Source organism: Ammodytes marinus (assembly GCF_949987685.1).
Source record: "Ammodytes marinus genome assembly, chromosome: 11".
NCBI classification, from domain to species: Eukaryota; Metazoa; Chordata; class Actinopteri; order Uranoscopiformes; family Ammodytidae; genus Ammodytes; species Ammodytes marinus.
The window spans coordinates 2,828,916-2,856,415 of NC_137215.1; the positions used below are offsets into that span (position 1 = coordinate 2,828,916).

General features: G+C 41.3%; 2 protein-coding genes across 2 annotated transcripts in view; one reads left to right on the forward strand and one right to left on the reverse strand.

The window, feature by feature from the left end:
- Positions 1–27,500, forward strand: part of LOC307257683 (protein kinase C epsilon type-like) — an 80,251-nt gene that overhangs the window by 10,704 nt on the left and 42,047 nt on the right. Inside the window, exons 3-7 of the mRNA XM_080036959.1 lie at positions 5,255–5,318; positions 22,375–22,546; positions 25,666–25,700; positions 26,389–26,477; positions 27,287–27,419. Coding sequence (XP_079893085.1) covers positions 5,255–5,318; positions 22,375–22,546; positions 25,666–25,700; positions 26,389–26,477; positions 27,287–27,419 — 493 coding nt within the window. The remainder of the gene's footprint in view (positions 1–5,254; positions 5,319–22,374; positions 22,547–25,665; positions 25,701–26,388; positions 26,478–27,286; positions 27,420–27,500) is intronic.
- On the reverse strand, positions 13,515–14,906 carry LOC307257489 (zinc-binding protein A33-like; the record flags this gene model as incomplete). The annotated part of the gene is made up of 1 exon (XM_080036752.1): positions 13,515–14,906. One exon carries the CDS (start codon positions 14,904–14,906, stop codon positions 13,515–13,517), a length of 1,392 nt encoding a protein of 463 aa, XP_079892878.1.

Consider the following 27,500-nt stretch of genomic DNA (forward strand, 5'->3'; position numbering starts at 1 on the left):
GTGTGTGTGTGTGTGTGTGTGTGTGTGTGTGTGTGTGTGTGTGTGTGTGTGTGTGTGTGTGTGTGTGTGTGTGTGTGTGTGTGTGTGTGTGTGTGTGTGTGTGTGTGTGTGTGTGTGTGTGTGTGTGTGTGTGTGTGTGTGTGTGTGTGTGTGTGTGTGTGAAGGGTCTGCAGTGTGTCACTCCACAGGCCGTGTGCTCTCTGTCACTGAGAACAGATAAAACACAATGTCCTCCCTGTTCTCTCTCCCTCCCTCTCTCTTTCTCTCTCCCCCTCTCTCTCTCTCTTTCTCTACATCTCTCTCTTTCTCTCCCTCTCTCTCTCTCTTTCTCTCTTTCTCTTTCTCTACATCTCTCTCTTTTTCTACCTCTCTCTTTCTCTCCCTCTCTCTCTCGTTCCCCCTCCCTCTCCCTCTCTCTTTCTCTTTCCCCCCCTCTCTCTCTCTCTCTCTCTCTTTCTCTACCTCTGTCTCCCCCTTTCTCTGTCCGAACTGACATCCAAAAAAAAACTACAGCAAAATACATTCAAACCTATTTTTCTAAAATGTTTTTACTTCAATAAAGAAGGATTTGAAAGGATGGCAATATAATCATGTCGGGTGGTAGGATGTCCTAGAAGTAAGGGGGTCGACTAGTAACCATGAGGTCGCTGGTTCGATCCCCGGCACCGGACAAGAGGGTCTTATTTGTAACACTAGAGCGGCTGGTATACAGCATATATGGGTTGCGTTCCGAATCGCATACTTTCTACTATAGTATGTAGAAAAAAGATTTAGGATGTCCCGATTCTTGTGGCCAGATTGAGGATGGTTAGAAGTACCCGGATGTCCTACTTCATGCGGCCAAGATTGTTAGTGTTGAAAACTGCATCCTATTTGGGCGATTCTGACCCACAATCCAGTGCGCACGTGAAGTGACGTCACATCGACGAAGCCTCCATTATGAAAACAAACGGGGATGCGACGGATATAAAAGCAAGAGGCAAGATCAAGGTGCAATGTTATGATGAAATAAGAGAGTAAAGTATGTCCCAATAGTATGCCTACTGCATCCTAACTAGATTCTTTTTATCGTCGGATTTAGTATGTAGAATAGAAAAAAGAAAGAGTATGCGATTCGGAACGCAACCATGGTGTCTGCCACCTCGTACCTTCGACCGAATCACAGCAGTGCTGATATAGAGCGACAACATTGCTCCCTCTCATGTGATATTGCTTAACTAACACTGTTTAGGAGAATCGTAGATGGTGTACATTTTAAATTGTGCTTTGTGGGTCTGGGTAAGGCTGTGTGTGTGTGTGTGTGTGTGTGTGTGTGTGTGTGTGTGTGTGTGTGTGTGTGTGTACAGTGTGCCTAAAGTGTATCTGAGCCAAGAGTTCAGCAATATCATGTGCTTTCACTTCAACCTCAGCTGAGGGCGTGTGTGTGTGTGTGTGTGTGTGTGTGTGTGTGTGTGTGTGTGTGTGTGATAGAACTGGCAGGTGTAGACAGGAGTCACCACTTGCTGAAGGACCTTTATTTTTGGGCCGTACACACACACACACACACACACACACACACACACACACACACACACACACACACACACACACACACACACACACACGTACAAACACATTAACATGAACATTTAATTCAGTTTATTGTTGATAAATAATCATCAATAATTTAATAATTTCTGCATTACATAGAATACTTGATCATATTAGAGGTGCACGATTATGACAACACAAAAACACACACACACACACACAGACAGACAGACAGACAGACAGACACGCAGACAGACACACAAACGCACACATGCAGGCCATCCTTCAGACGCATTAGGGCGGATGAAGGGGAACCTGTTCAATTGAGTTAAAGCCTGCAATTCAATTTGCCTGTGTGTGTGTGTGTGTGTGTGTGTGTGTGTGTGTGTGTGTGTGTGCCTGTGTGTACTTTCCCTGTAAATGATTGTACAGTTTGAAGATGTTCTCTAAAGGTAACTGAATTAAATTAAGTTAAATTGGACTCCTTGTCAAATATGCAGCGCTATATGTACACACACACACACACACACACACACACACACACACACACACACACACACTCGCAGTTTACCACATGATGAAGGCAAGACCATGTGATGTCGAAAGCAGTAGTCCTGGGGCCGATCCGAATAGTCCAATCTCCTAACCTATAAGCCTCCTTTCCTATACCTTAACCCCTAAACGTCATCGGGGTTAAGGAGATATGAAAGGTGCTTCCTATCGAATGTAGGAAAAGACAGCACTGTTTCAAATTAATTCGACTCCACTTTTTCCTAACCGACGTCATTGCGCTTAGTTAGCGGATTGTGACGCTTTACCGTATTCACTGACTTTGCAAAAATGTGATTTTGGCCTGAACCATGCTCAATCTATCAACTTGTACTGTACATATACACACACACACACACACACACACACACACACACACACACACACACACACACACACACACACACACACACACACACACACACACATACACACACACACACCTTACCTCATATCTCCCGCATGCCCTTCCTGTAACCTTCGACCCCTGTGTGCGTACAGCCGTCAGCGCTCAGATAAACAGGGCGGAGGAGCATCCGCACACACACACACACACACACACACACACACACACACACACACACACACACACACAGTGAAGGGGCCTTTTCCTTCCTTGCTCTATATTTAGTTACATCTGCACCTGTGCGTCTGAGCGCGCTCAGTAAGCAGCTGATGAATGGACGGCTGTGACCACAGGAAGGGAGGTGGTGTGTGTGTGTGTGTGTGTGTGTGTGGGTGTGTGTGTTTGGAGTCTTAACACACACACACACACACAGCCTGTTTTCTCTCATGATGACATCATACTTGTTTTCACCGCTGTAACTGGAATGTTGCCTCACTATCAATGTTCCTGTTTTATTTTATTGCCTCAATGAAACAGAGTCAGTAGAGCTCTAGATCGGTTCATCTTACTGTTTGATTTGTTTAGTTGATTAAAGACCTACTTCACCCGTGGAAATATGAAGGTGTTTTGAACTCTGAGATCCTATGTAGTATAAATGTGCAAAGATTTTAGAAATCGGTTCATCCTAGCCTGAGAAAAGGCAGAAAGAGTGTCTTAAAGCGCCCCTTTACTTTTAGCAGTTTAGGGGTAAAGTGCCTTGCTCAAGGACACAATGGTAGAGATGGTGGGCACCCTGTGTAGATGTAAGAGCAGTTACTACTAGATGTTGTCGGTACATTTCTGCCAACGTCATCTGTCCGTTCACCACAAACAACTTCCTGTCTGCCGCTGTGTCATGTAGACAATGCAAATGGCGGAAGATATAATTACGTTGTTAAAACCTCAAAATGCTCTCAGTAATTTTTATATTGAAGATCCATTAAAAGAAGGTACGGTTCCTGGAAATATGTTAACAACACACACACACACACACACACACACACACACACACACACACACACACACACACACACACACACACACACACACACACACACACACACACACACATTCTTGTACTTGTAACTAAATGCCTAACCCCAACCCTTACACTAACCGTAACATAAACCTAATTCATACCTGAATCTTAGAACCTAGTGTTAACCCTCAAACAGCCCTTTAAAGGCCTGTCCTTAAAACCTAGTGTTAACCCTCAAACAGCCCTTTAAAGGACTGTCCTTAAAACCTAGTGTTAACCCTCAAACAGCCCTTTAAAGGCCTGTCCTTAAAACCTAGTGTTAACCCTCAAACAGCCCTTTGTAAAAGTGAGGACCGGCCAAAATGTCCTCACTTTCTCAAAATGTCCTCTCTCCGATGCTTAAAAGCTAAACGTTGTCCTCACAAAGCTGCCTGTAGGTTTACACACACACACACACACACACACACACACACACACACACACACACACACACACACACACACACACACACACACGCCTACCTAACGGGCCAAGTAAACTTTCTCTGTCCTCCCCCTCATGTATCTCTGGTTTCTGTCTCTGTCTGTATACATTACTGAACCCACGCCTGTTCATCTTCACTGCACCAAGTTCCAACTAAGTACTGCTCACCGTGTGTGTGTGTGTGTGTGTGTGTGTGTGTGTGTGTGTGTGTGTGTGTGTGTGTGTGTGTGTGTGTGTAAAAGGTGGATTATGGACTTGGTGGGTGGTGGTGCAAGCTGCTGGTAAACTTGTTTTCTTGAGATGAGCTCCAATGAATTGAAGCATGTCCTACACACACACACACACACACACACACACACACACACACACACACACACACACACACACACACACACACACACACACACACACACACACACACACACACACACACACACTATGCCATACATACACGTTTAGAAACTCAGTAGATTGCAGAGTAGCAGTTGTGTGTGTGTATAGAAATATATGGTGTGTGTGCGTGAGAGGGATTGAGGTATATGACGTATGTGTGTGTGTGTGTGTCTGAGGTGTATATACGGTGTGTGTGTGTGTGTGTGTGTGTGAGGTGTGTATATGGTGTGTGGGTGGGTGACAGGATATGTCTCAACCTCTAGTTCTCTGAAAGTATATTTTTTCTCTTTACCTTTCTTTCTTCTCTCGTTACCACATCACCGCTTTGTGTGAGTGACTGTGTGAGATTTTGGCCAAGCAGGAAGGTGTAGTCTCACGGTTAAACACACACACACACACACACACACACACACACACACACACACACACACACACACACAGTGGTAGTGGTGGTGGTGAGTGGGTGGATGGCTTAGAAATGTATATTTTCCATTTCCGATATCATTATAATATAACATATTGTGGAAAATGTATTAGAACATTACATTAAAGGTGCTCCGAGGAACTGTCAGTTTGTGTTAATTCTAGCGCCCCCTTTGGACAAAAGTGGGAGTGTTTTTACTACGCCAGCTGTTGTTCCTGGGTGAGCGTAAACCCATGACAAAGGCATTAAGAAAAACTATATAAAAATAGCATTTAACACTAGAATATGGCTTTAAACCAAACTGTGGGCCTGGCTGCTGTAAACAACAACAGTGAAACTTTTCAGGAAGCTTTTCTAACTTCAAACAGTGTTCCAGGGATCAAATGTTTTCCTGTGAGGAAAGTTTGTTTATTCAGTTATGAGAATTTACCTTAGAAAATGTTTCACTTCTCTGACACACCCAGAGTTACGCAGTGCACCTTTAACTCTCTCTTGTCTTATCTCACTGCAGATTGACTTGGAGCCAGAGGGGAAGGTGTATGTTGTCATCGACCTGTCGGGATCTTCCAGTGAAGGTAAGAAAGTATTTTTTCTTTACATTGTAGTCCTACTTGTTTATATTGCACAATTGTAAAAGAGAGCCCCACTTTCTATCTATCTATCTATCTATCTATCTATCTATCTATCTATCTATCTATCTATCTATCTATCTATCTATCTATCTATCTATCTATCTATCTATCTATCTATCTATCTATCTGTCTGTCTGTCTGTCTGTCTGTCTGTCTGTCTGTCTGTCTGTCTGTCTGTCTGTCTGTCTGTCTGTCTGTCTGTCTGTCTGTCTGTCTGTCTGTCTGTCTGTCTGTCTATCTATCTATCTATCTATCTATCTATCTATCTATCGATTTACGTTTAAAGCCCCTGTAACTGTAAACCCAAATACACAACATCCTTCTATGTAATGTAGCTAATATAAATATGAATTATTGAGCTGTGGAAAAGGGGTAGGATTAAATAAATGATACTTCTTCCTACTCCTTTTCAGGCATATCAATTCAATATGTTATTTGTTTATTTTTGTTTATGCTTTTCATTTTGTTTTGTAAATTTGTATACGTTTGAAATAAATTGAATCAATCAATCAATCAATCAATCAATCAATCAATCAATCAATCAATCAATCAATCAATCAATCAATCAATCAATAATGTGTGTTAGTAGTTAGTTGCATGATATTAAACCATCTGAACAAAGAGCCTATAGGCATAGTTATCAATCCAAATGAAAGATACTGTCACGGAAAATTGGGTTGGATGAATATGCTCTGGTTCTTATGACACAGTAAATATATATATACCCTAAATATGATCCTAATCACTCAGTCTGGTAATGACACTAAACGCTGTTATGTAAGCCTAACAAAAAGCCTTCAGTCAGAAGGGATTATCTAATCTAAATAATAATCTCAACGTGTCCACCTCCCACCTCCCACCTCTCACCTCTGTCCCTCTGTCCCATTTCACTGTCCTGGATTATGTGTAGGTTTTTGTCGAGTCATTTTGGCTATTGCGCCGCCGGCTAACGCTACACAAGTTCCTATTGGTTGAGATGTTCTAGATTGTATGTTAACTGTGTCATGTTGGCATAGTGTGTGTGTGTGCGTGTGTGTGTGTGTGCCTGTCTGCCTGCCTGCGTGTGAGTATTTGCGTGTGTGTGTGTGTGTGCCTGTCTGCCTGCCTGCGTGTGTGTGCGTGCCTGTGTGTGTGTGTGTGTGTGTGTGTGTGTGTGTGTGCCTGTGTGCCTGCGTGTTTGTGTGCATGCCTGTGTGTGCGTGCCTGTCTGCCTGCCTGCGTGTGTGTGTGCGTGCCTGTGTGCCTGTGTGTGCCTGCCTGCGTGTGTGTGTGCGTGCCTGTGTGCCTCTGTGTGCCTGCCTGTGTGTGTATGTGTGTGTGCCTGCCTGCCTGCCCGTGTGTGTGTTTAAAAGGCCTGTGGTCGCTCACTAAAAGCTTTGTAAAAAATAAGTCCTTGCGTGTTGTGTAACAGCTTCCTGCTACCTCCTCCTCCTCCTCTTCTTCTTTCTCAATCGTTATCTCTACGTCTCATCTCAAACACACTGACTTCAAATTCATCTTCATTTAACCTTTATTTATACCTTACAGTAAATTCAGAATTGAAAACTTGATAATGTGGCACTTATTTGATCAATAAACTGAATTAAATGTTGATGTTAATGTGTGTGTGTGTGTGTGTGTGTGTGTGTGTGTGTGTGTGTGTGTGTGTGTGTGTGTGTGTGTGTGTGTGTGTGTTGAAATCAGTTGAAATGTGACCATAATTTACAATAACGTTGAGTCAAACAAATGCAAAGCGAAAACAACAATACATACACAATATACAATAAAAATACATCAAGTATACAACCACTGATAAAGAGAAACAATTTAAACATTCAGTGTCACTGACTTGAAATTCATATTACAAACAAAGTTTTTCTCTAACTCTCTCATAAACTATAAAATTAAACGTTAAGTTATAGGTAAGTTCATTTATTTGTCAATGTACACAAGGTACATCGAAATTCGTCTTTTCGCATATCCCCTCTCAAGTTCCCACACTCCAGAGGGGGTCAGAGCGCAGGGTCAGCCATAGTACAGCGCCCCTGGAGCAGTTTGGGGGTTAAGTGTCTTGCTCAAGGACACAATGGTAGAGATGGTGGGCACTGTGGATGTACGTAATACAGTGCTATCTTTTAAATTTTTCTAGTTTTCGGAGTCCCCACAGACAGAAGTTACGCACTATAGCTTTAATGTCTGGTTAAAGGGTTAGTTCAGGATTTTGGACATAGGGCCTGATTCCCAAGTTAGCCTGAGTGTTATTTATCATTGGAGACAGTTTTCAACACATTTCATTCAGTCCTTCTAGTTGCAGAGTTTGCTCGTGCTAGGCTAGCGCACGGGATTGGGGTCAAGCAGAGCTGCTACTAAAACAGTCTTACCCACTCCACAGTACACCCGAGGCTAATCAATTATAACGCTAGACTACAGATGTAAATGTCTGTGTTGATAGAATAATTTTAGAAATAAAACCAACCTTGCATATTGCATTTTGAGAGACTTGGTGTGTCTCAGCAGCAGTGTTTATATGCGGCAGCGGCGGACTGATACCTAGGTTACCGGATCTAGGTATTTCACCTGCCGCTGTCATTGCTACAGACGCAGAGTAGCCTACAGTGCACGAAGGAATTGTATTAGCCTATTCAATAAACAAGATATGGCCACGTTTGGAGGACTTAGCGATGCGTCTGCTTTTGAAGATGATTATGAGGAATTTGTTGTATCCGCCAAACCGTACCTGTACGAGCCGGAATACACTGATGAAGAACTGGGAGAGATGGATGCTCAAAGGGCAGAAAGAGAAAGAGCGTCTTTAGAGACGGACAGCCCCCGCTGGAGCTGCAGTAGAGGACCGGGACAGAACAACGGGAGTTTGCAATTAGCCCATCAGGTACCTGTAGCTATACCATTAGCTAACGTTGTCACTCTCCAAAATGCATGTCATCATCAATCTATCAGTAGGCTAACATTATGAAAGGGGCAAGCTATTAGCTAGAGTAGCCTACCAAAAGTTATTACCTGTTCATCAGTGCCTGTTGGTGCATCTGAAAAGACGGATATGGCACCGCATTCGTTTTCAGGGATTTCTTATTGTTATTTTCTCGAAGTCGTCCGGTCTGAAATTATCGCTACAAATACACCGTTCGCGAACAGTTTCCGCCGGTGTACTGATGTCCAAGCCAGCAGCAACAAGCCACAGTTGCGTCCTTTCTGGATCTTGCACTGGACATTTGTGGAAACTTTGTGGTGTCCATCTGTAGGGTTTATTTGTACAATTCCTGGATGCACACTGACGCACCATGTTGCCTAGTCGTTCGTTTCAGTTTCTGTCCCATGCTGCTCTGTTTACTTTCTGCTGTAGTGATTCGGTTACATAGCAAAGTAAAATTCCGCTTCTGCTGAGAAAGTAGTCCCTCAAAATGCGACAATTCATGCAATGCGAGGTTGTTTTTATTTCTAACATTATTCTATCAACACAGACATTTACATCGATAGTCTAGCGTTATAATTGATTAGCCTCGGGTGTACTGTGGAGTGGGTAAGACTGTTTTAGTAGCAGCTCTGCTTGACCCCAATCCCGTGCGCTAGCCTAGCACGAGCCAACTCTGCAACTAGAAGGACTGAATGAAATGTGTTGAAAACTGTCTCCAATGATAAATAACACTCAGGCTAACTTGGGAATCAGGCCATATGTCCAAAATCCTGAACTAACCCTTTAAGTAGAGGCGACTAATACTTCTTGGTAAACGCTGCGTCATGGTTACAAGAAGACAACTATGACTGTTGATTAGGAACCGGACGCACATTGTGGTATCAAAATCACTCACTCGGTTTTACCAACCATCTAACCCAACCTTTACTGGCATGACATGTCTCTCTGCTTTCACCTGTGTTGCCTCCACACAATACAGACAGCTGCTGTCACTGAAACGTAAAGCAGGATGCATATCATTACTGCACCATTCAGCATATCAAAAAGCATCATTTATACATCAAAATCACTCGGGTTTTACCAACCATCTAACCCAACCTTAACTGGCATGACATGTCAGTCTGCTTTCACCTTTTCGAACATGTTGTTACAATTATCAAGTGTTTGTCATTCATGTCTCTAGTTATGCTTTCTATTTTTCTATCCATCTATTATTTTCTGTGTGATATTTTTTGTTTTTTCTGTTTTGTCTTTTATATGTTTTAAATAAATTTCAATCAAATCAAATCAAACCTTTGTTGCCTTCACACAATACAGACAGCTGCTGTCACTGAGACATAAAGCAGGATGCATATCATTACTGCACCATTCAGCATATCAAAAAGCATCATTTTTTCGGTAACACTTCAAAATAAGGGTACATTAATTAACTGTTAGTGAATGCTTAGTTAGTGCATAAATTGAGCATTAAAGCTTTGGGTGGAGGATTTGGGGAGAAAATGGCAGTTGGGATAGAGATTTGAATTCAAATACCTCAACCGCTCCACTTGTTCTCTTTGGTCCCTCCCCTATGGTCCCTCCCTGACACGCTCTACACCAACAAAGTCGTGCCAAAGTGAATGGACAGTCCCAACAGCCAATAAGAACAGAGAATCGGAGCCTCACTCTGATAGGTCAAAGTAAACAGCTCATGTTAACTTTGACCAATCAGAAATCATATACCCCAGCTTAAGCTAACCCTGATTAACTGCTTAGTTAATACTAAATAAGCAATAAAAAAACATTAACTATAGGTTATGCTTAGTAAACGCTTAATTAAGAATTAGTTAACTAATCATATTTAATTCTGAACGAAGCATTAACATACCTTAAATAAATGCACATTAACAGAGTTAGTAATGTTTAGTAAGCATTAACTAACCGGTGACAGCATTAACTAAATGTTAATTAATGTTCCCTTATCGTAAAGTGTTACCCTTTTTTCTTAATCAGTTTTCATTTTTGTCATAGAAATGTTGACTGCAGCCTAAATGAGTTGAGAAATAAAGGTATCTACTAGTTCAATGGAAAATAATCGAAACAATTTAAATACATTCAGGTGAAAGGAATTTTGGAAACTCAATCCCCTAAATTGATGACTTGTAATCGCTCAAAATCCTTACAGTAAATTGAGAATTGAAAACATGATAATGTGTCATCTCATTTGATCAGCAACATACAGTAGACATTACCACCACATGGCCTTTACCGACAGCAGTGTGTGTGTGTGTGTATGCATGCGTGCGTGTGTGTGTGTGTGTGTGTGTGTGTGTGTGTTTGATGACAGAATGGAAGAAGAGAGAGATGGATAGAGAGTTAACCGGAGGTCGAAGAGAGGGGGAGGAGGGTGATAAATTGATTAGTAAAGTGGACTGTTCGCTAATGGACCAGTTACATCATCGAAAAGAGAGAGAGAGAGAGAGAGAGAGAGAGAGAGAGAGATCTGTACAATGTCACAAAAGAGGTGTCATAAGGACAAGGACTTTTCTTTTTTTCTCATTCTATATCTTCTTTATGGTATGTTGTTATGTATCTGGCAGTTGCTTTCACTGCCTGCATTTATACATAGACGTGTGTGTGTGTGTGTGTGTGTGTGTGTGTGTGTGTGTGTGTGTGTGTGTGTGTGCCTGTGCCTGAAATTGCGGTAAGTACTAAATGTGTTTGCACAGCACACACACACGCATGGGTGAATTGGTCAGGCCTGAGAGCTGCAATCAAACTATTAGCAATGACCCCCCCCCCACACACACACACACACATACACACACACACACACACACACACACACACACACACACACACACACACACACACACACACACACACACACACACACACACACACACACACACACACACACACACACACACACACACACACACACACACACACACACACACACACACACACACACACACACACACACACACACACACACACACACACACACACACACACACACACACACACACTCACACACACACACACACACACACACATACAAAGCCCTTCTGTCACCGAGGCAGGGTGATAAGCCGCGGCCTGTTGCTAAAACCAGGTGAATATTTATATCTTGTTGCTGCTCTGTTGTTATCAGCTGGGAGAGTGTTTTACCTTGAACACAATGAAGCAGTGTGAGGCTTTCATGTACAACATCATGGGTCACTCATGGGTAATTCACTGGATGTTATGTCTACTGTGGCAACTTGGGAGTGTGCCAACAAATGTAAAATATGACCCAATAAACTGTTGCAAAAGATATGTCCTCTTTGCACACAGACTTAAAGGTGCACTGAGGATCTTTCAGTTTGTGTTAATTCTAGCGCCCCCTTTGGCCAAAAGGGGTAGTGTTTTCATTACACCAGCTGTTGTTCCTGGGTGAGCGTATCAATGACAAAGGCATTAAGAGAAACTAGGGTTAGTTACTTCTTTTTGGTCTTCCAACAGGGGAATTTTTCCCAGGACGCCCACTAAACAAATGTATATGGATAATATATAAATATTATATATTATACATATGAATAATTCTAAGAAAATAAAATAAAGAATAACTTTTATTTTCAAGTGATTATACACTACTGTAAACACTCTTATGAATATTATATTCCATTTCTACCCAGTCTGTTTTGAAATCAAGTTCAGGCACATACTAATTATGAAATAAGATAAGATAAGATTAACTTTTACTGTCTGAAGTGAAATATGTCTTGGGCAAAAGTTCTGACAAAAACTGCATATAAACAATTCATTAATACCAATCAATAATTTATTGCATGACGATAGACAATACAATATAAGTTTATGAACAACAAGTCAACGTAGATGTACTTTAGGACAGAGAAAATATAATATAAATTCTCCACTTGCTTAAGAGGTAATTGCACAGGCCCTGGTATTATTGCATATGCCTTGTTATAAAATATATTACACATAGTTAAAGGTGCTCCGAGGAACTTTCAGTTTGTGTTAATTCTTGCACCCCCTTTGGACAAAAGCGGTAGTGTTTTTACTACGCCAGCTGTTGTTCCTGGGTGAGCGTACCCATGACAAAGGCATTAAGAAAAACTATATAAAAATACCATTCTTTGCACTGATGGCCCCTTTGCTGTTAAAAGTAATGTATGATCATTAGAGGAAAAATTTGACTTTTTCAGAAATATTTAAAAGTTCCTCGTAGCACCTTTTAAAGAATTTGCACTTGATAAAAGAATGCACATGGTCAAAAAGGTTGCACTTGATAAAACAGAGTATGTGAGAAATTACACAAGATTCATAATATATGGAAAAGACATTAATCAAAATCTGAATTAGGTTGATTGCCAGGTACATTAACACATACAAGCAATTTGGTCTAAAGGTACATAATAATAAACAGATACACATAAGGCAATATGAGTCAAAGCCAGTCATTGAATATACATATAAGTGGACGGATAAAATCTATTTATGTCAGGAATTGTGTAAATGATGATACAAGCATGGAATGTTGTGTATATGTTCTAGGGCCTACTGATCAAATCTGCTCGATTGGCCTTTTGAAAATCCAAGATTGCGGCCATTTTTTAAGATGGCTGACAAAATGGCCTCGCCAAGTTTTTTTTGTTGTTGTTGCAGAAATGCGTGTAGATGGCCGATTTTAATGATTTTGGTGTCAATGTGCATGTTTCAAATATAGATAAACATTGTACTGTATATTCCATAAGTAATGCAAACATACAAAAAAAAGTTTGTCAATATAACTTCATGGGAAAATTTACAAAAAAGAATGCCAAAATAATGGTGTTTTTCCATTACATGCTACCTGAGGTTTGGAGGTGGTTTCCCATACAACATAGTAGCCATGACAGTACTGCCTTTGAATATGCAAATAGCTGGATTTTCTCGTGGGCCACCAAGGTGAGGAACAACTGTACCTCGTTGAGTGGCCAATATAAGACTTTTCCCTTTTAATGATTTTTGTTGTAATTTTCAAGCTTTATTAGATAGTACAGAGTTGAAATAGGGAGATAGAGAGAGAGGGGGGGATGACCTGCAGTAAAGATCCACAGGTCAGATTGTAACCCGCGACCACTACAACGAAGGCCGGAGCCAATATGGTATGCGCTCTATTCACTACACCACCGTAGCACCCCAGACTTTTCCCTTTTAAACATAAACAACATCATAGATTGAATCATAGTTTTCAGTCTTTATTTCGAACCGCTGTGTTCCATTGTCACACAGACCTTCATCGGTAATATCTTCAGTTCATCCCTAGTGCTGAAGTAGGGGAACATCCTCTGAGCGAAGCTGTGTTTGAAGGTGTGTATCTGTGTGTTAGTATCAGGATTCTGGAACAACAGCTTCCCTTTGTTACAGTCCAGTTTCACCCTCAACCTCTCAAGCTTCTTCTTAACTCGTAGGTCGGTGGGCGAACCCAACGGTGACTCTGCCGTGTATTTACCTTTACTGAAGCGTATTCCCCATAGTCCAGTGTCTATCAGTCCCTTCCTGTCGACGGACTCCGCAAACACACCGAGCTGCCAGGAGTAGCTGTCTCCAACCTGGACGTCCCAGCTGTGAGTCCCAGAGTTAAAGCCCTCGGAGCTCAGGATGGCGCAGTCGAAACCGAACCTCTCTGGATTATCAGGCAGCTGCTGTGTCTCTCCTTCGATCACATTGGTGAGATCTTCAGACAGATTGAATTGTGGGTGAGCAGTGTTTGGGTCCAGAACCACAGGAGTGTAGGAGACCATGTACTTCATCTTGTTCCAGATGTTGAAGGTCAGGTTGCCCAGGTGTTTGGCCTCGTCTATCAGAGCTCCTGAGAGCATCTGTGGATCATCTAGAAGGGGACGCTTCTGGACCCTGTCCACTGCAGCCTTGTACTTCTGCAAGAATGGGACATCTTCAGCCGTCAGCTCCTCCTCTGTGGCTCTGATTGTTTCTGAAAGAGCTGCTATCTCTCCGCTCAGATTGTCAATCTTCTCCTGTATCATCCAACTCTTCTGCTCCTCTTCCTTCCACAGTGCAGCCATCCTGGCCTTCTCCTCCTTGTCTAGAAACTGGCGAAGCTTCTTAAACTGCTCCTGAATCTGCGTCTCTGTGCGTTGGGTCTGGACCTTCACGTGTTGTGCTGTTTGACGAGACTTCACTTTAACTTGTATGAAAAGCTTTAACTTCGTCTTCACGGGCTCCAGAGTGTCCTTTAGTGTCTTCTTGTATTGCCTGGCAATTTCATCGATGGGTCTGAATCTGTGGCCGCTGTGTTTCTCTGAATCTCTGCAGATGAGACAAACCAGCTGCTGATGGTCCAGACAGAAGAGTTCGGGTTTCCTAGAGTGCAAACTGCAAAGAGCCTCTGAAACCTTCTGATCTCTCTCCTGTAACACGGTCTCATACAGGTTCATCAAAGCCAGGTTTACAACTGGGTCCTTTGAAGATCTTCTCCTACAAACAGGACACTGACGTAGTGGCTTCTGTCTCCAACAGCTCTCCAGACAGTCTTTACAGAAGCTGTGGCAACATGACAGAATCACAGGTTCTGTAAAGATGCCGCGACAGACCGGACAGGAAAGATCCTCCTCTGATGTGGAAGCCATTTTGTGTCAGAGTGCAGCTGAAAACAGAGCAGACAGAAAGCACAGAACGTCAGGCGTGGTTTCCCCATTGTATTCTACTAACTTTTATGAGATTAACTTTATGAATAGTGAATACTGTTTAACCCCCTCAGGTACATTGACAGCTTTGTGTGAAAGGCAAATTCATTCAATATTCATTTAATATTCATAGATCAATGAGAGCATGTATCATTGAAGCTGTGGTCAGACTACACAATATTTGTGTCTGTTACGAGTGTCACTGTGTCAGATTACATGATTATAGACTGATGTAATAATGCCGTGTCATGACCGAGAGATATGCCACACTACAGGTTGCGAAAAAGGAGTTGCCAGGCAATGCAAATGTAAATAGACAATAGCACTAGAAGCTGTACAAGTATCTGGCTGTCTTGTGCTTTGAAAATACAAAAACAAGAAAGAAGAAATAGCTGTAACTTGCGAGCTAGACTGGAAATTTCATTCCTATTTCTCTTTGTCATATTAACATTAGTGTACAGCTTAAGAGCCTGGTCAGCTGTGCTCCTATTGATCAACATCATAAAAGACACAACACAAGCCGTTGTGGGAGGGTAACATAAAATCTAACCTGCTAATCTGTCTCTCAGAACGTCGTAAAGTGACATAGATGCGACTTCAGCTGGCATTCATTATGTCAAACTGCACCAGATAAGATAATCAACTACCGCCCTCTGTCGCTCCAAACACAACAACACACCCTACAAATAATTCCAAATTGAGTTTTAATAGGGTTGCTATTGTGTAGTCCGACACCGGCATAACAATGATGTCCAGAATAAACAGCATAAAACAATACAAAGCTCAGCCAATCAAATCTGTTCAGTGAAACACAAACATGAACCTTAATTCAGACATTTATTTGGAATTTAGGTGTGACGAGTCCTGTGTCAAACTCACCTAGAGTGTGTGGAGTGTCAGCAGGTAAAAGCAGCTGTGTTGTAGTTTTACAGTCTTCTCTCCGGTAGCTAAAATATTTCAATTCTGCTTCAGTTGTTAGTTTGGTTTTGAGGTAAATCTGATCGTCTGGTTTTCAGTCTGCGTCTTTTGGTGAAGCGTTGTCCGACCTCTCGGCTGAATGCTGTGTCGTCACATGTAACACAAGATGGTGTTCAGTCCAAAGTACAGGTTTATTGCTGTATCTCGACTGATAGTGTGTTGCAGGCTGTCACAAGAGCAACGTTTAGGGTCAAAAATATATTTCAAATGAAGCTGAATCTATTGGAAGAGTTCGAATATAGGGTAAAGTAAAATCCTTGGAATTGTCTGCGATTGGGGACCGTGACTTATTGCAAGAAACTTGGGATATTGTTTATTTAGGTATGTTTGTGTAAATATTGATGAACTCAGATTACATCCAATTTTGATTCTTAAATTCTTAATTTATTGAAATGTAATAAATCTATTTATTTCTGGCAGTCAGATTTTCTTAATTGGATTGTTGTGAACTAATAACATGTTCTGCAGTGGCTGGTTGAATTAAAAACAGTTTTGTAAACTATGAATCTATAAATATTCCAATCAACGAGCTCTGGAGACGTCCCTGAATGCATCTTGTTCACACAAAGGGACCGGCCTTTGCAAGTCTAATTCATGAAAAATGTTTCGTAAAATACAGATTGTAACTGAAAACATAGGCCTGCCTGGGTTTGACCTGTTTTGTCAAGATGTAATTTTGAACATTTCAGTGAAGCTCTCATTATTTCATCAACATGAAGATACATTTCACCACATTTGTACTTTGATCAGTTCAACATGTTCAACACGTCAAGTCCTCAATAAAAGTTTAATAATTAATTTGCTCACTTCAGAATGTTTGCAGGAGTCATTGCAGGAATAGCACAGGTGTAAAAAAATCCTTATGTATAATTGATTGATCTAAATACTTGACAATGGTTCGTCCTCTCTTGGTTGACTGTATGATATTCAGAGATACACCCAGTGGCCACTTGATACTCATGCACGATCTATTGCAATCCATAGAAACTGTTCAGGAAGACCCAGGGGACTTATGTATTTAAGATAGTATGTGATAATGTTAGGGCAACATTGCGTGGAAGTTTATCTTGATGCGATTGTTGTTATCAGCTTGGAGAGTACTTTACTGTGAACACAATGAAGCAGAGTGAAGCTTTCATGTACAACATTATGGGTTATTCATGGTTAATTCCTTGAATGTTATGTCTACTGTGGCAACTTGGGAGCGTGCCAACAAAGCTAAAATACCATGGACTAAAGTGAGGACATAGAAATAATGTTATAATTTACACTTAAAGCCCTGGACCGAAAAAAAAGGAGCTCCCTCATTGCAATGTCCTGGTGTTGTGTGAGCATTAAGGTGCAATTACATAGAAAATTGCATGATTGCATCTTTGCGTAAGGTTGAGCTGCGTTTTTACACATGCAGTATTTTTTTTACACATGCACCAGTTTTTTGCATTTAATTTGGTTGCCTTTGCATTATATGCCACACACACACTTCAAGCCTTAACTATTTTCAAGCCATTTTTCTTTGTGAAAGCTTTTAACAATGTCTGAACATAGTCAAGAAAAGTTCTGATAAATTGTGATATTATAAATCAAGTTTGCATGCCGAGCAGTAATACTTAATACCAAAATTAATTTACTTTTTAAAATTGAAGTGTTTCTTGGAAAGTTTGACAAAATACACATTTTCTAAAACAAAATATGATTATTTTTTTATCATATTTGAAACATCACTCATTTATGTAATAATCACAACAACGTATATTTTAGATAAACAGAGATAAAAGCAAATATTGTTCATTGCATTTGGAACATTGTGGTTGGCAAAAAATAAAGAAATGCTGTATATATCTCAATGGCCCTGTTAGATATCCAACATAGTCATTATTAGTTTATTTAAAGAATCAAAACAGTGAATTTGGCATTATGGTATTCATAATTCAGATTACATCAGCATTTTTCTCCGCGATGGGACGACGATGTGGTATGGGGCCCGGGTTCCTCTACTCTCTGTCACTTTCACACAGACCTCCACTGGTAATATCTCCAGTTTATCATCAGTGGTAATCGATGGATACATCCTCTCAGTGAAAGTGTGTCTGAAGGTGTGTATGTGTGTGTTAGTATCAGTATCAGAGAAGGACAGCATTCCTCGGTTCCAGTCCAGCTCCAGTCTGATTTTCTGGAACTTCTTCCTCACTTGGAGATCAGTGGGTGGATCGAGTGGGGACCATTTATAGTATTTACCTTCACTTAACCATATCCCCCATACTCCAGACTTAGAGTCTCCCTTCCTTTGGACAGACTCCGCACACACACCCAGTATCCAGACTGGACTGTCTCCAACCTGGACGTCCCAGCTGTGAGTCCCCGAGTTTAAGGCCTCAGAGCTCAGGACAGTGGTGTCATCATCAAACCTCTCTGGATTATCAGGAAGATGCTGCTCCTCTCCTCGTCTCACACTGGTCAGATCTTCAGACAGGATGAGTCTTGAACCAGCAGTGTTTGGGTCCAGAACCACAGGAGTGTAGGAGACCATGTCCTTCATTTTGTTCCAGATGTTGAAGGTCAGGTTGCCCAGGTGTTTGGCCTCATCAATCAGAGCTCCTGAGAGCAGCTTTGGATCATCCAGAAGGGGGCTCTTCTGGACCCTGTCCACTGCAGCCTTGTACTTCTGCAAGAATGAGACGTTGTCAGCCGCCAGCTCCTCCTCTGTGGCTCTGATTGTTTCTGAAAGAGCTGCTATCTCTCCGCTCAGAGCCTCCATCTTCTCCTTCATCATCCAACTCTTCTGCTCCTCTTCCTTCCTCAGTGCAGCCATCCTGGCTTTCTCCTCCTTGTCTAGAAACTGGTGAAGCTTCTTAAACTTTTCCTTAATCTGTGTCTCTGTGCGTCGGGCCTGGACCTTCACGTGTTGTGATGTTTGATCAGATTTTTCCTTAACTTCTTTTAAAAGCTTGAACTTCCTCTTCAAGGGCTGCAGTGTTTTCCGCAGTTTCTTCTTGTGTTGTTCGGCAGCTTCATCGATGGGTCTGACTGAGTGCAATCTGCCGAGAGCCTCTGAAGCTTTCTGGTCTGTCTTCTGCACGAAGGCCTCACACAGGTTATTTAACACCAGGTTAGAAGGTGGTTCAACCCTTGAAGATCTTCTCCTACAAACTGGACACTCTTGTGTAGGGTTGTCTCTCCACCAGGTCTCCAGACAGTGTTTACAGAAGCTGTGGCTACACGACAGAACAACAGGATTTCTAAAGACGTCATGGCAGACCGGACAGCAGAAATCCTCCTCTGATATGGCAGCCATTTTGTGTCAGAGTGCAGCTGAAAACACAGCAGACAGAAAGCACAGAAAGTCAGGCGTGGCTTACCTCCCTCGGCTACTAACTTCTCTGAGAAACATTTTTCTCTGTTTTAAAGGTGCTACAAGGAACTTTTTAATATGTCTGAAACAGTCACATTTTTCCTGTGATGATCATAAATTACTTGTAACAGTAAACAAGACCATCAGTGCAAATAATGCTATTCGAATATAGTTTTTCTTAATGCCTTTGTCATGGGTACAGTCACCCAGGAACTACAGCTGGCATAGTAAAAACATTACCGCTTTCGTCCAAGGGGGGTGCAAGAACTCAACCCCTACAGGTAAACTCCCCGCGTTGTGATGAACGCACATTCATTCATTCAATCAATCTTTATTGAATCTCGAAAGATCGTTGAGAGTAAGGTCTCATTACGTAACAATGCTGTCCAGAATATACAGCACAAAACAAAGCTAACCCGATCAAATGTGTTCAGTGAAACACAAACATGAACCCTGATTTAGGAATTTGATTTAGAATTTTTTTTTTTAAATCAAGATTATTTTACTTTTTATTTGTTTTTTTGTATAGAAAAGTGAAACAGTTGTTACTTTGTTACAGACAGGTAGTGTGAAAGAATAAATAAACAACAACTCATGCCACTTAAATCAAGACAAACAGTAAAATAAAATAAACATCAAAATACCCAAAAATAATCGCTCCCAAGTCACTGCCAGTTCACAGAGCCTGAAATTAGCCCAAAAAAGGTCCCCCATGCTTTCTGAAAGCCTGCACTAGAATGCCGAAGCGAGTACCTAATGTTCTCCAGCTTAAGGCAGGACATACCATCTCTCAGCCATTGTGCATGAGTGGGTGGGTGATTTAGACTTTTAAGTGTCAAAGGGTCCTTACTTACTCTCAAAGTTCTGTGTTCAGTCAAACTCACCTTCAGTGTGTGGAGTGTCAGAAGGTTGAAGCAGCAGTGTTGTAGTTTTCCACTCTTTTCTCCGGTAGCTAAAATATTTCAGAGGAAGTTGTTAGTTTGGTCTGAAGCTGAATTTGATCGTCTGGTTTTCAGTCCGTGTGTCTTACTGAAGCATTGTCCGACCTCTTTAATGAATGTTGTGTCACCACATGTAACACAAGATGGTTTGCAGTCCAAAGTTCAGCCTTATGTACTGATAGTGTGCTGTCATTATTGACAAACTCCGATTAGATCAAAATTGAAGGATTAAATTAGTCATTTAAAAAAACATTTCATTACCTATTAGTGTCATGCTTCTCAATTGCATTTAATGAACACTTCTGTGTGTGTGTGTGTGTGTGTGTGTGTGTGTGTGTGTGTGTGTGTGTGTGTGTGTGTGTGTGTGTGTGTGTGTGTGTGTGTGTGTGTGTGTGTGTGTGTGTGTGTGTGTGTGTGTGTGTGTGTGTGTGTGTGTGTGTGTGTGTGTGTGTGTGTGTGTGTGTGTGTGTGTGTGTGTGTGTGTGTGTGTGTGTGTGTGTGTGTGTGTGTGTGTGAGTGAGTGAGTGAGTGAGTGAGTGAGTGAGTGAGTGAGTGAGTGAGTGAGTGAGTGAGTGAGTGAGTGAGTGAGTGAGTGAGTGAGTGAGTGAGTGAGTGAGTGAGTGAGTGAGTGAGTGAGTGAGTGAGTGAGTGAGTGAGTGAGTGAGTGAGCTGTGAACACTCAGGCCTGCCACTCAAGGGCACGGCCTTTAACTCATTGAAAAACATTTAAAACGTCACAATGGTGTGGGGCTCTTACCTGGTGTTGATGGTGGCGGGGTCCAATAGTCCAGTGAGGAGGTGGTGGGTTGTGATCTGGTTGAATGTCCTTTTGTTTTAATCCTTTGTTAGTCCTTTAACAGCAGGTTTTTCTGTTTTTTGTAAAAATTGCCTGTAGGAACTCAAAATAAAAACAGTTTTGTGTGTGAAAAAAATAATAAAAAGCAGTATTGTGGTTTGATATGCAATGTGATATGCAGAGCCCCCCCAAGGTCGTTTTAAAAGACTAACTTTAATGATTAAATTTTTTTTAAACCATACAAGTAAAAACTATGGTAAAAAGTATTTGGTTAAAAACAATTCAGAAAGAATGAGTTAAAACAGGTCTCGTACCTTTGGGTGGATTGGTCTAACCCTGAATTTAACATGGACTGTAATCTGTGTGTGTGTGTGTGTGTGTGTGTGTGTGTGTGTGTGTGTGTGTGTGTGTGTGTGTGTGTGTGTGTGTGTGTGTGTGTGTGTGTGTGTGTGTGTGTGTGTGTGTGTGTGTGTGTGTGTGTGTGTGTGTGTGTGTGTGTGTGAGAATTTAACACAGAGTTGGACTGTAAATGAAATCTGTGAAGTTCCACTGGGAAAAGCCTTGTAGTAATTACTCAGAAAGAGCAGGAGACAGAGACAGACATTGTGACTTACTGTGGAGGAGGGAAAAGGCCCGTGTGTGTTTATTTTATCATTTTAACAGAAAACCTAATCCTGCCACAGTCACTTTCATCCACACTGTGACACCCCCATCTAGTGGCTATGTGGTGTAAGTGCAGATATTGTCCAGGTTCAGTGAAAAACCTCTTACTTTTCTGTCTAATATACAGTTTATAATATTAATCAATGAATTAATTTGAATTAAATAGATGTATTTACATTAATAATAATAATAATAATAATAATAATACAGTGTTGCATTAAAACAATAATAGGGCCGACATGTATATACAGTATATACCATAGACAGACTAGAATGTCTTTTTGTACCAGGCCTTAAATAGGTTTAATAATGCTGTGAAATCGGCTTAGTTTAACATGGGGATCAATGAGAAATTGCCCAAGTATGAATCCTGCCCCTAGTGGTTTGTTGGCGAACTGCATTTCTTGTCACTTCTGCATTGGATGCTGCTAGAATTCTCTGTGTTTGGGGCTTGGTGTATACATTTAATAATAAGAATTTTAAGTTATAACAATAGTTATAATATAATAGTTATAATAGATTTTCTCGGTTTTAAATAAGTGTTTTACATACATACATGTACAACTAATCCATTATTTGTGCAATGTATATAATTAATACATTTTTTGTTGTGTTTTTCACGTGTGTGTGCGTGTGTGTGCGTGTGTGTGTGTGTGTGTGTGTGTGTGTGTGTGTGTGTTGTAGCTGCGGCCCCGGGCTCTACAGAGAATGAGGAGCGTGTGTTTCGCCAGCGGATGCGACCGAGGAAGCGCCAGGGTGCGGTGCGACGGAGGGTCCACCAGGTCAACGGGCACAAGTTCATGGCCACATACCTGAGACAGCCCACCTACTGCTCACACTGCAGGGACTTCATATGGTGGGACACACACACACACACACACAAACACACACACAAATGAACTCACGCATAAACTCATGCACACACTCACTCACTCACTCACTCACTCACTCACTCACTCACTCACTCACTCACTCACTCACTCACTCACTCACTCACTCACTCACTCACTCACTCATACAGTCCTACAGTCCTACATTGCCAACAGTGGACTATGGGTTTAAATTGACCAAGTGTGGACTATCCATTTCTGGTCATTAAGAAAAAACAACAAACATTAGAGATGTTTTCCTTTTAATGTATTTTCACACACACACACACACACACACACACACACACACACACACACACACACACACACACACACACACACTAACCTGTTGTCCTGTTTACGTGTAAACACAATGGCCCCTGTGTGTATTGCTGAGTGATACACAAAGCCAGCTGTGTTTGTTTCCATCCCGACAAACTGTGTTAGCGTCGCTCACATGGAAACCGCGTGGCTTTTTAGCTCTGCTGCCGGCTTTCAACTCCGCTACCAAACAACCTTTGATGTGTGTGTGTGTGTGTGTGTCTGTGTGTGTGTGTGTGTGTGTGTGTGTGTGTGTGTGTGTGTGTGTGTGTGTGTGTGTGTGTGTGTGTGTGTGTGTGTGTGTGTGTGTGTGTGTGTGTGTGTGTGTGTGTGTGTGTGTGTGTGTGTGTGTGTGTGTGTGTGTGTGTGTGTGTGTGAGAGTGAGTGAGTGAGTAAAAAAAGGTCTCCATGGAGAAATGCCCCTCAGGTCAGAATAGAAAAAAGAGAGTGCCGTAAAGCAGAATGCAGGTGGCGAAAAACGAATCTCCAGGTTCATTATGATATATTCAAAGAGAAACTTCACACTTTTAACTCAGAACTGAGAAGTGCAAGGCAGTCTTTTTTCTCTGACATCATCACCAAAAACAGCTGCTGTTGACAAGCTAACAAACCCTCCTGTGTCAGTAGCATCTGAAGATCTTTCCACGAAAGCCTGCAATGAATTTGCCTCCTTCTTTACTGAGAAAATTCATACAATAAGACAAGCTGTAACCGCTTCAACACCAGGTTCAAGGTGTGTTTTATCCCTGTGCCCACTTAAAATCAATCCAGATGCCATGACAGAATTGTGTCTGATTAACCAGAAAAACCTGGAGGACATTATACAACACCTGAAGTCCTCATCCTGTTGCCTTGACATTCTGCCCACAAGCTTCTTTAAAACTGTCTTTAACTGCATGGCCTCAGATGTCCTAGAAATTGTCAACATGTCCCTTCGCACTGGTGTATTCCCACAGGCCCTGAAAACAGCAGTCATCAAGCCACTCCTAAAAAATAAAAATCTAGATACATCACTCATGAACAATTATAGGCCCATATCGAACCTTCCATTTTTAAGCAAGATAATTGAAAAAGCTGTTTATCAACAGCTAAACAACTACCTAACAATGAACAACTGCTTTGATGTTTTCCAGTCAGGTTTTCGAGAACACCACAGCACTGAGACTGCTCTGGTTAAGGTCCTCAATGACATCCATCTAAACACAGACAGTGGCAAAAGTTCTGTTTTAGTTTTACTGGATCTCAGTGCCGCTTTTGACACAGTTGACCACAGCATATTACTAGATCGACTAGCAAACTGGGTTGGACTTTCGGGAACTGTACTAAGCTGGTTTGAATCCTACTTAAAGGATAGAGACTACTATGTGTCAATAGACAATTTCACATCCGAGTGAAGAAGTATTACATGCGGGGTCCCCCAAGGTTCCATTCTTGGGCCTCTTCTGTTTAACATATACATGCTCCCGCTAACTCAGATTATGAACAAGAACAAATTATGTTACCATAATTATGCAGACGACACACACATTTACAAAACCATATCACCAGGAGACTATAGTCCGATTCAAGCACTGAGTAAGTGCATTAAACAAATCAATGACTGGATGTGCCAACATTTTCTTCAATTGAACAAAGACAAAACTGAAGTTATTGTCTTTGGTGCCAAAGATGAACAATTAAAAGTCAGTGCACAGCTGAAATCTGTTATGCTAGAAACCACACACCAAGCCAGAAATCTTGGAGTAGTGATAGATTCAGACTTGAATTTCAAAAAACACATTAAATCAATTACCAAGTCAACCTACTTCCACCTTAAAAACATTTAAAGAACTAAAGGGCTAATGTCTCAGCAGGATTTAGAAAAACTTGTCCATGCGTTTATTTTTAGTAGACTTGACTACTGTAACAGTGTCCTTGCAGGCTTTCCTAAAAAATCAATCAGACAGCTTCAGCTAATTCAGAACACTGCTGCTCGAGTCCTCACTAGGACCAAAAAAGTGGATCACATCACCCCAGTTCTGAGGTCTTTACACTGGCTTCCTGTTAACCAAAGAATTGATTTTAACATATTGATGTTGGTTTATAAAGCCCTAAATAGTTTAGGACCAAAGTACATCTCTGACCTGCTGATACGTTATGAGCCAGTCAGAGCTCTCAGGTCGTCTGGGACTGTGCTACTGACAGTCCCCAGAGTAAGGACCAGACAGGGAGAGGCAGCCTTCAGTTTTAATGCACCCAATCTCTGGAATAAACTTCCACGGGACTTGAGGTCTGCTTCAACACTCGGCTCTTTTAAATCAGGTCTGAAGACCTTTCTGTTTCCGTTTTAACCTGTAATTATTATTAGGATGCTGAGTGAGTGAGTGAGTGAGTGAGTGAGTGAGTGAGTGAGTGAGTGAGTGAGTGAGTGAGTGAGTGCGTGCGTGCGTGTGTGTGTGTGTGTGTGTGTGTGTGTTTAGTCATAAACACAAGGAAAGTGTGTTATCAGGGTTCAGAGTTCAGGGTTTTTCTAAGTCAAATAAACAAACACACTGCACCATTCAGAGGAGCAACAACTGTTTTGTTAAGTTGTTTATTGAAGCCAGTTGGTAGTTTTTTAAAATGATTGCAAAATGTGCCAGGAAAACATACATTTCAAAAAAGCACAACTATTAATTGTGACGTTTAGGATTGTCCATGAATTGCTTTTATGGGGGAGGGGGGGGGGGGGGGGGGAACACATTATTCGTAACAGTTGTATCTGATTAATTCTAAGTTTGGGTCTATGTCTCTCTCTGACCTTCAGGGGCGTCTTGGGAAAGCAGGGCTACCAGTGTCAAGGTAAGGAGAATTGTATTTATTTTTTTGGCATTTTTCTTTTATGCTTTATTGATAGTGTAGAGACAGAGTTGAAAAGGGGCAGAGAGGGGAGTGACATGCAGAGAATGACCGCGGGCTGGAATCGAACCCGGGTCCGCTGCTGGCCGAGGCCCATGGGGGGGGGGACGCCCTACCAGGAGAATTTTATTTTATTGTAAGTCGAGACACGGCAGACAAGCACTGGTCGATTTTGAGATTTTTGTTTCTTATCTATTACCTTCAATAACGTGTTTTCTTTCATACTAATATAAATCAAAGGTCCAAAATGTACATTTATGTGTTTATTTGACTAAACCTTGTATTTTTCTGTATAATTCTCCTATAGAACCATCTTTCATTTCTAGACCACTTAAATCAACCTAACTTTTCAATAGATTTTTTTCTTCTTCTAAGGAGCTGTACATTAATGCATAATTAGTTAGATATTGCCAAGATTTGCATATTTATTACATTTTGTAAAAATATTGTAGCCTATTATAAAAAACTTGTATACTGTAAGTACATAAAATAACCCTTTTCACATGCAGTGTCTCGCCTTAAAGCCACATCTTAAACTTAATAATTGTTTGTCAAGATTACAAACTGGAGGCCATTAAAACACATTATTTTGCCTTTTAATAATTAATTTCTTATGTGTTTGTTTGTGCAGTGTGTACGTGTGTGGTCCATAAACGCTGCCATGAGTCGATCATCACAAAGTGTGCCGGGATGAAGAAGCAGGAGGACACAGTAGAGGAGGTATGGATCTACTAATAAACAACCTTAAAGGTGCTCCGAGGAACTTTCAGTTTGTGTTCATTCTAGCGCCCCCTTTGGACAAAAGCGGTAGTGTTTTTACTTTACGCCAGCTGTTGTTCCTGGGTGAGCGTATACCCATGACAAAGGCATTTAGAAAAACTATATAAACATAGCATTCTTTGCACTGATGTTCTTGTTTGCTGTTACATGTAATTTATCAACACAAACGGGAAGTTCCTCGTAGCACCTTTAAGAGCCAGAATCATAATTCAAACATAAAATGCAATGGTACCTCTAACTAGATAAAGATATTCACAGGGAATTTTTTTTTTTCTTTTTCTGCCTCTTCCGGCCAGTGATTCTTGAGAATGTTTGTTGTCAAAATCAGTGAATATCTCCTCGTGATCCACCACCTGTCTGCACTGTGTGTGTAATGAGAAAATAAACTATTTAGGGTATAATAGCGGATCATGAGGAGATATTCATTGATTTTGACAAAAAGTTTTTTTGACAACAAGTATTCTCCAGAAATGCTGACTACACCTTTAACAGCAATAATCATATGACCGTATCAAACATAAAATTCAATGGCACCTCTAGCTACATAACGATATTCACAGAGAGAGAAAAAAAGGAAAATTATTTTTAATGACATTGTTTGTCTCTTTTCTCTTTTTGCCATCGGTGTATGAGTGTGTGTGTGTGAAAGGGTGAATTTGGTAAGAAATGTAAAGCGCTTTGGGGCTGAGAAAATAGTCTAAAAGCGCTTTATAAGTCAAGTCCATTAACCATTTTTCTGTCTGTTCTAGCCGGTGGGTTCTCAGAGGTTCAGTGTCAACATGCCGCATATGTTCAGCATCCACAACTTTAAGGTTCTGACGTTCTGCGACCACTGTGGTTCTCTGCTGTGGGGTCTACTGAGACAGGGACTGCAGTGCAAAGGTACCGACTGACACAGGCTCCTGGCCACACTATATAAGATTTACTTATTTAAAAGTGCACTATATAGTTTCAGAGGAGGGG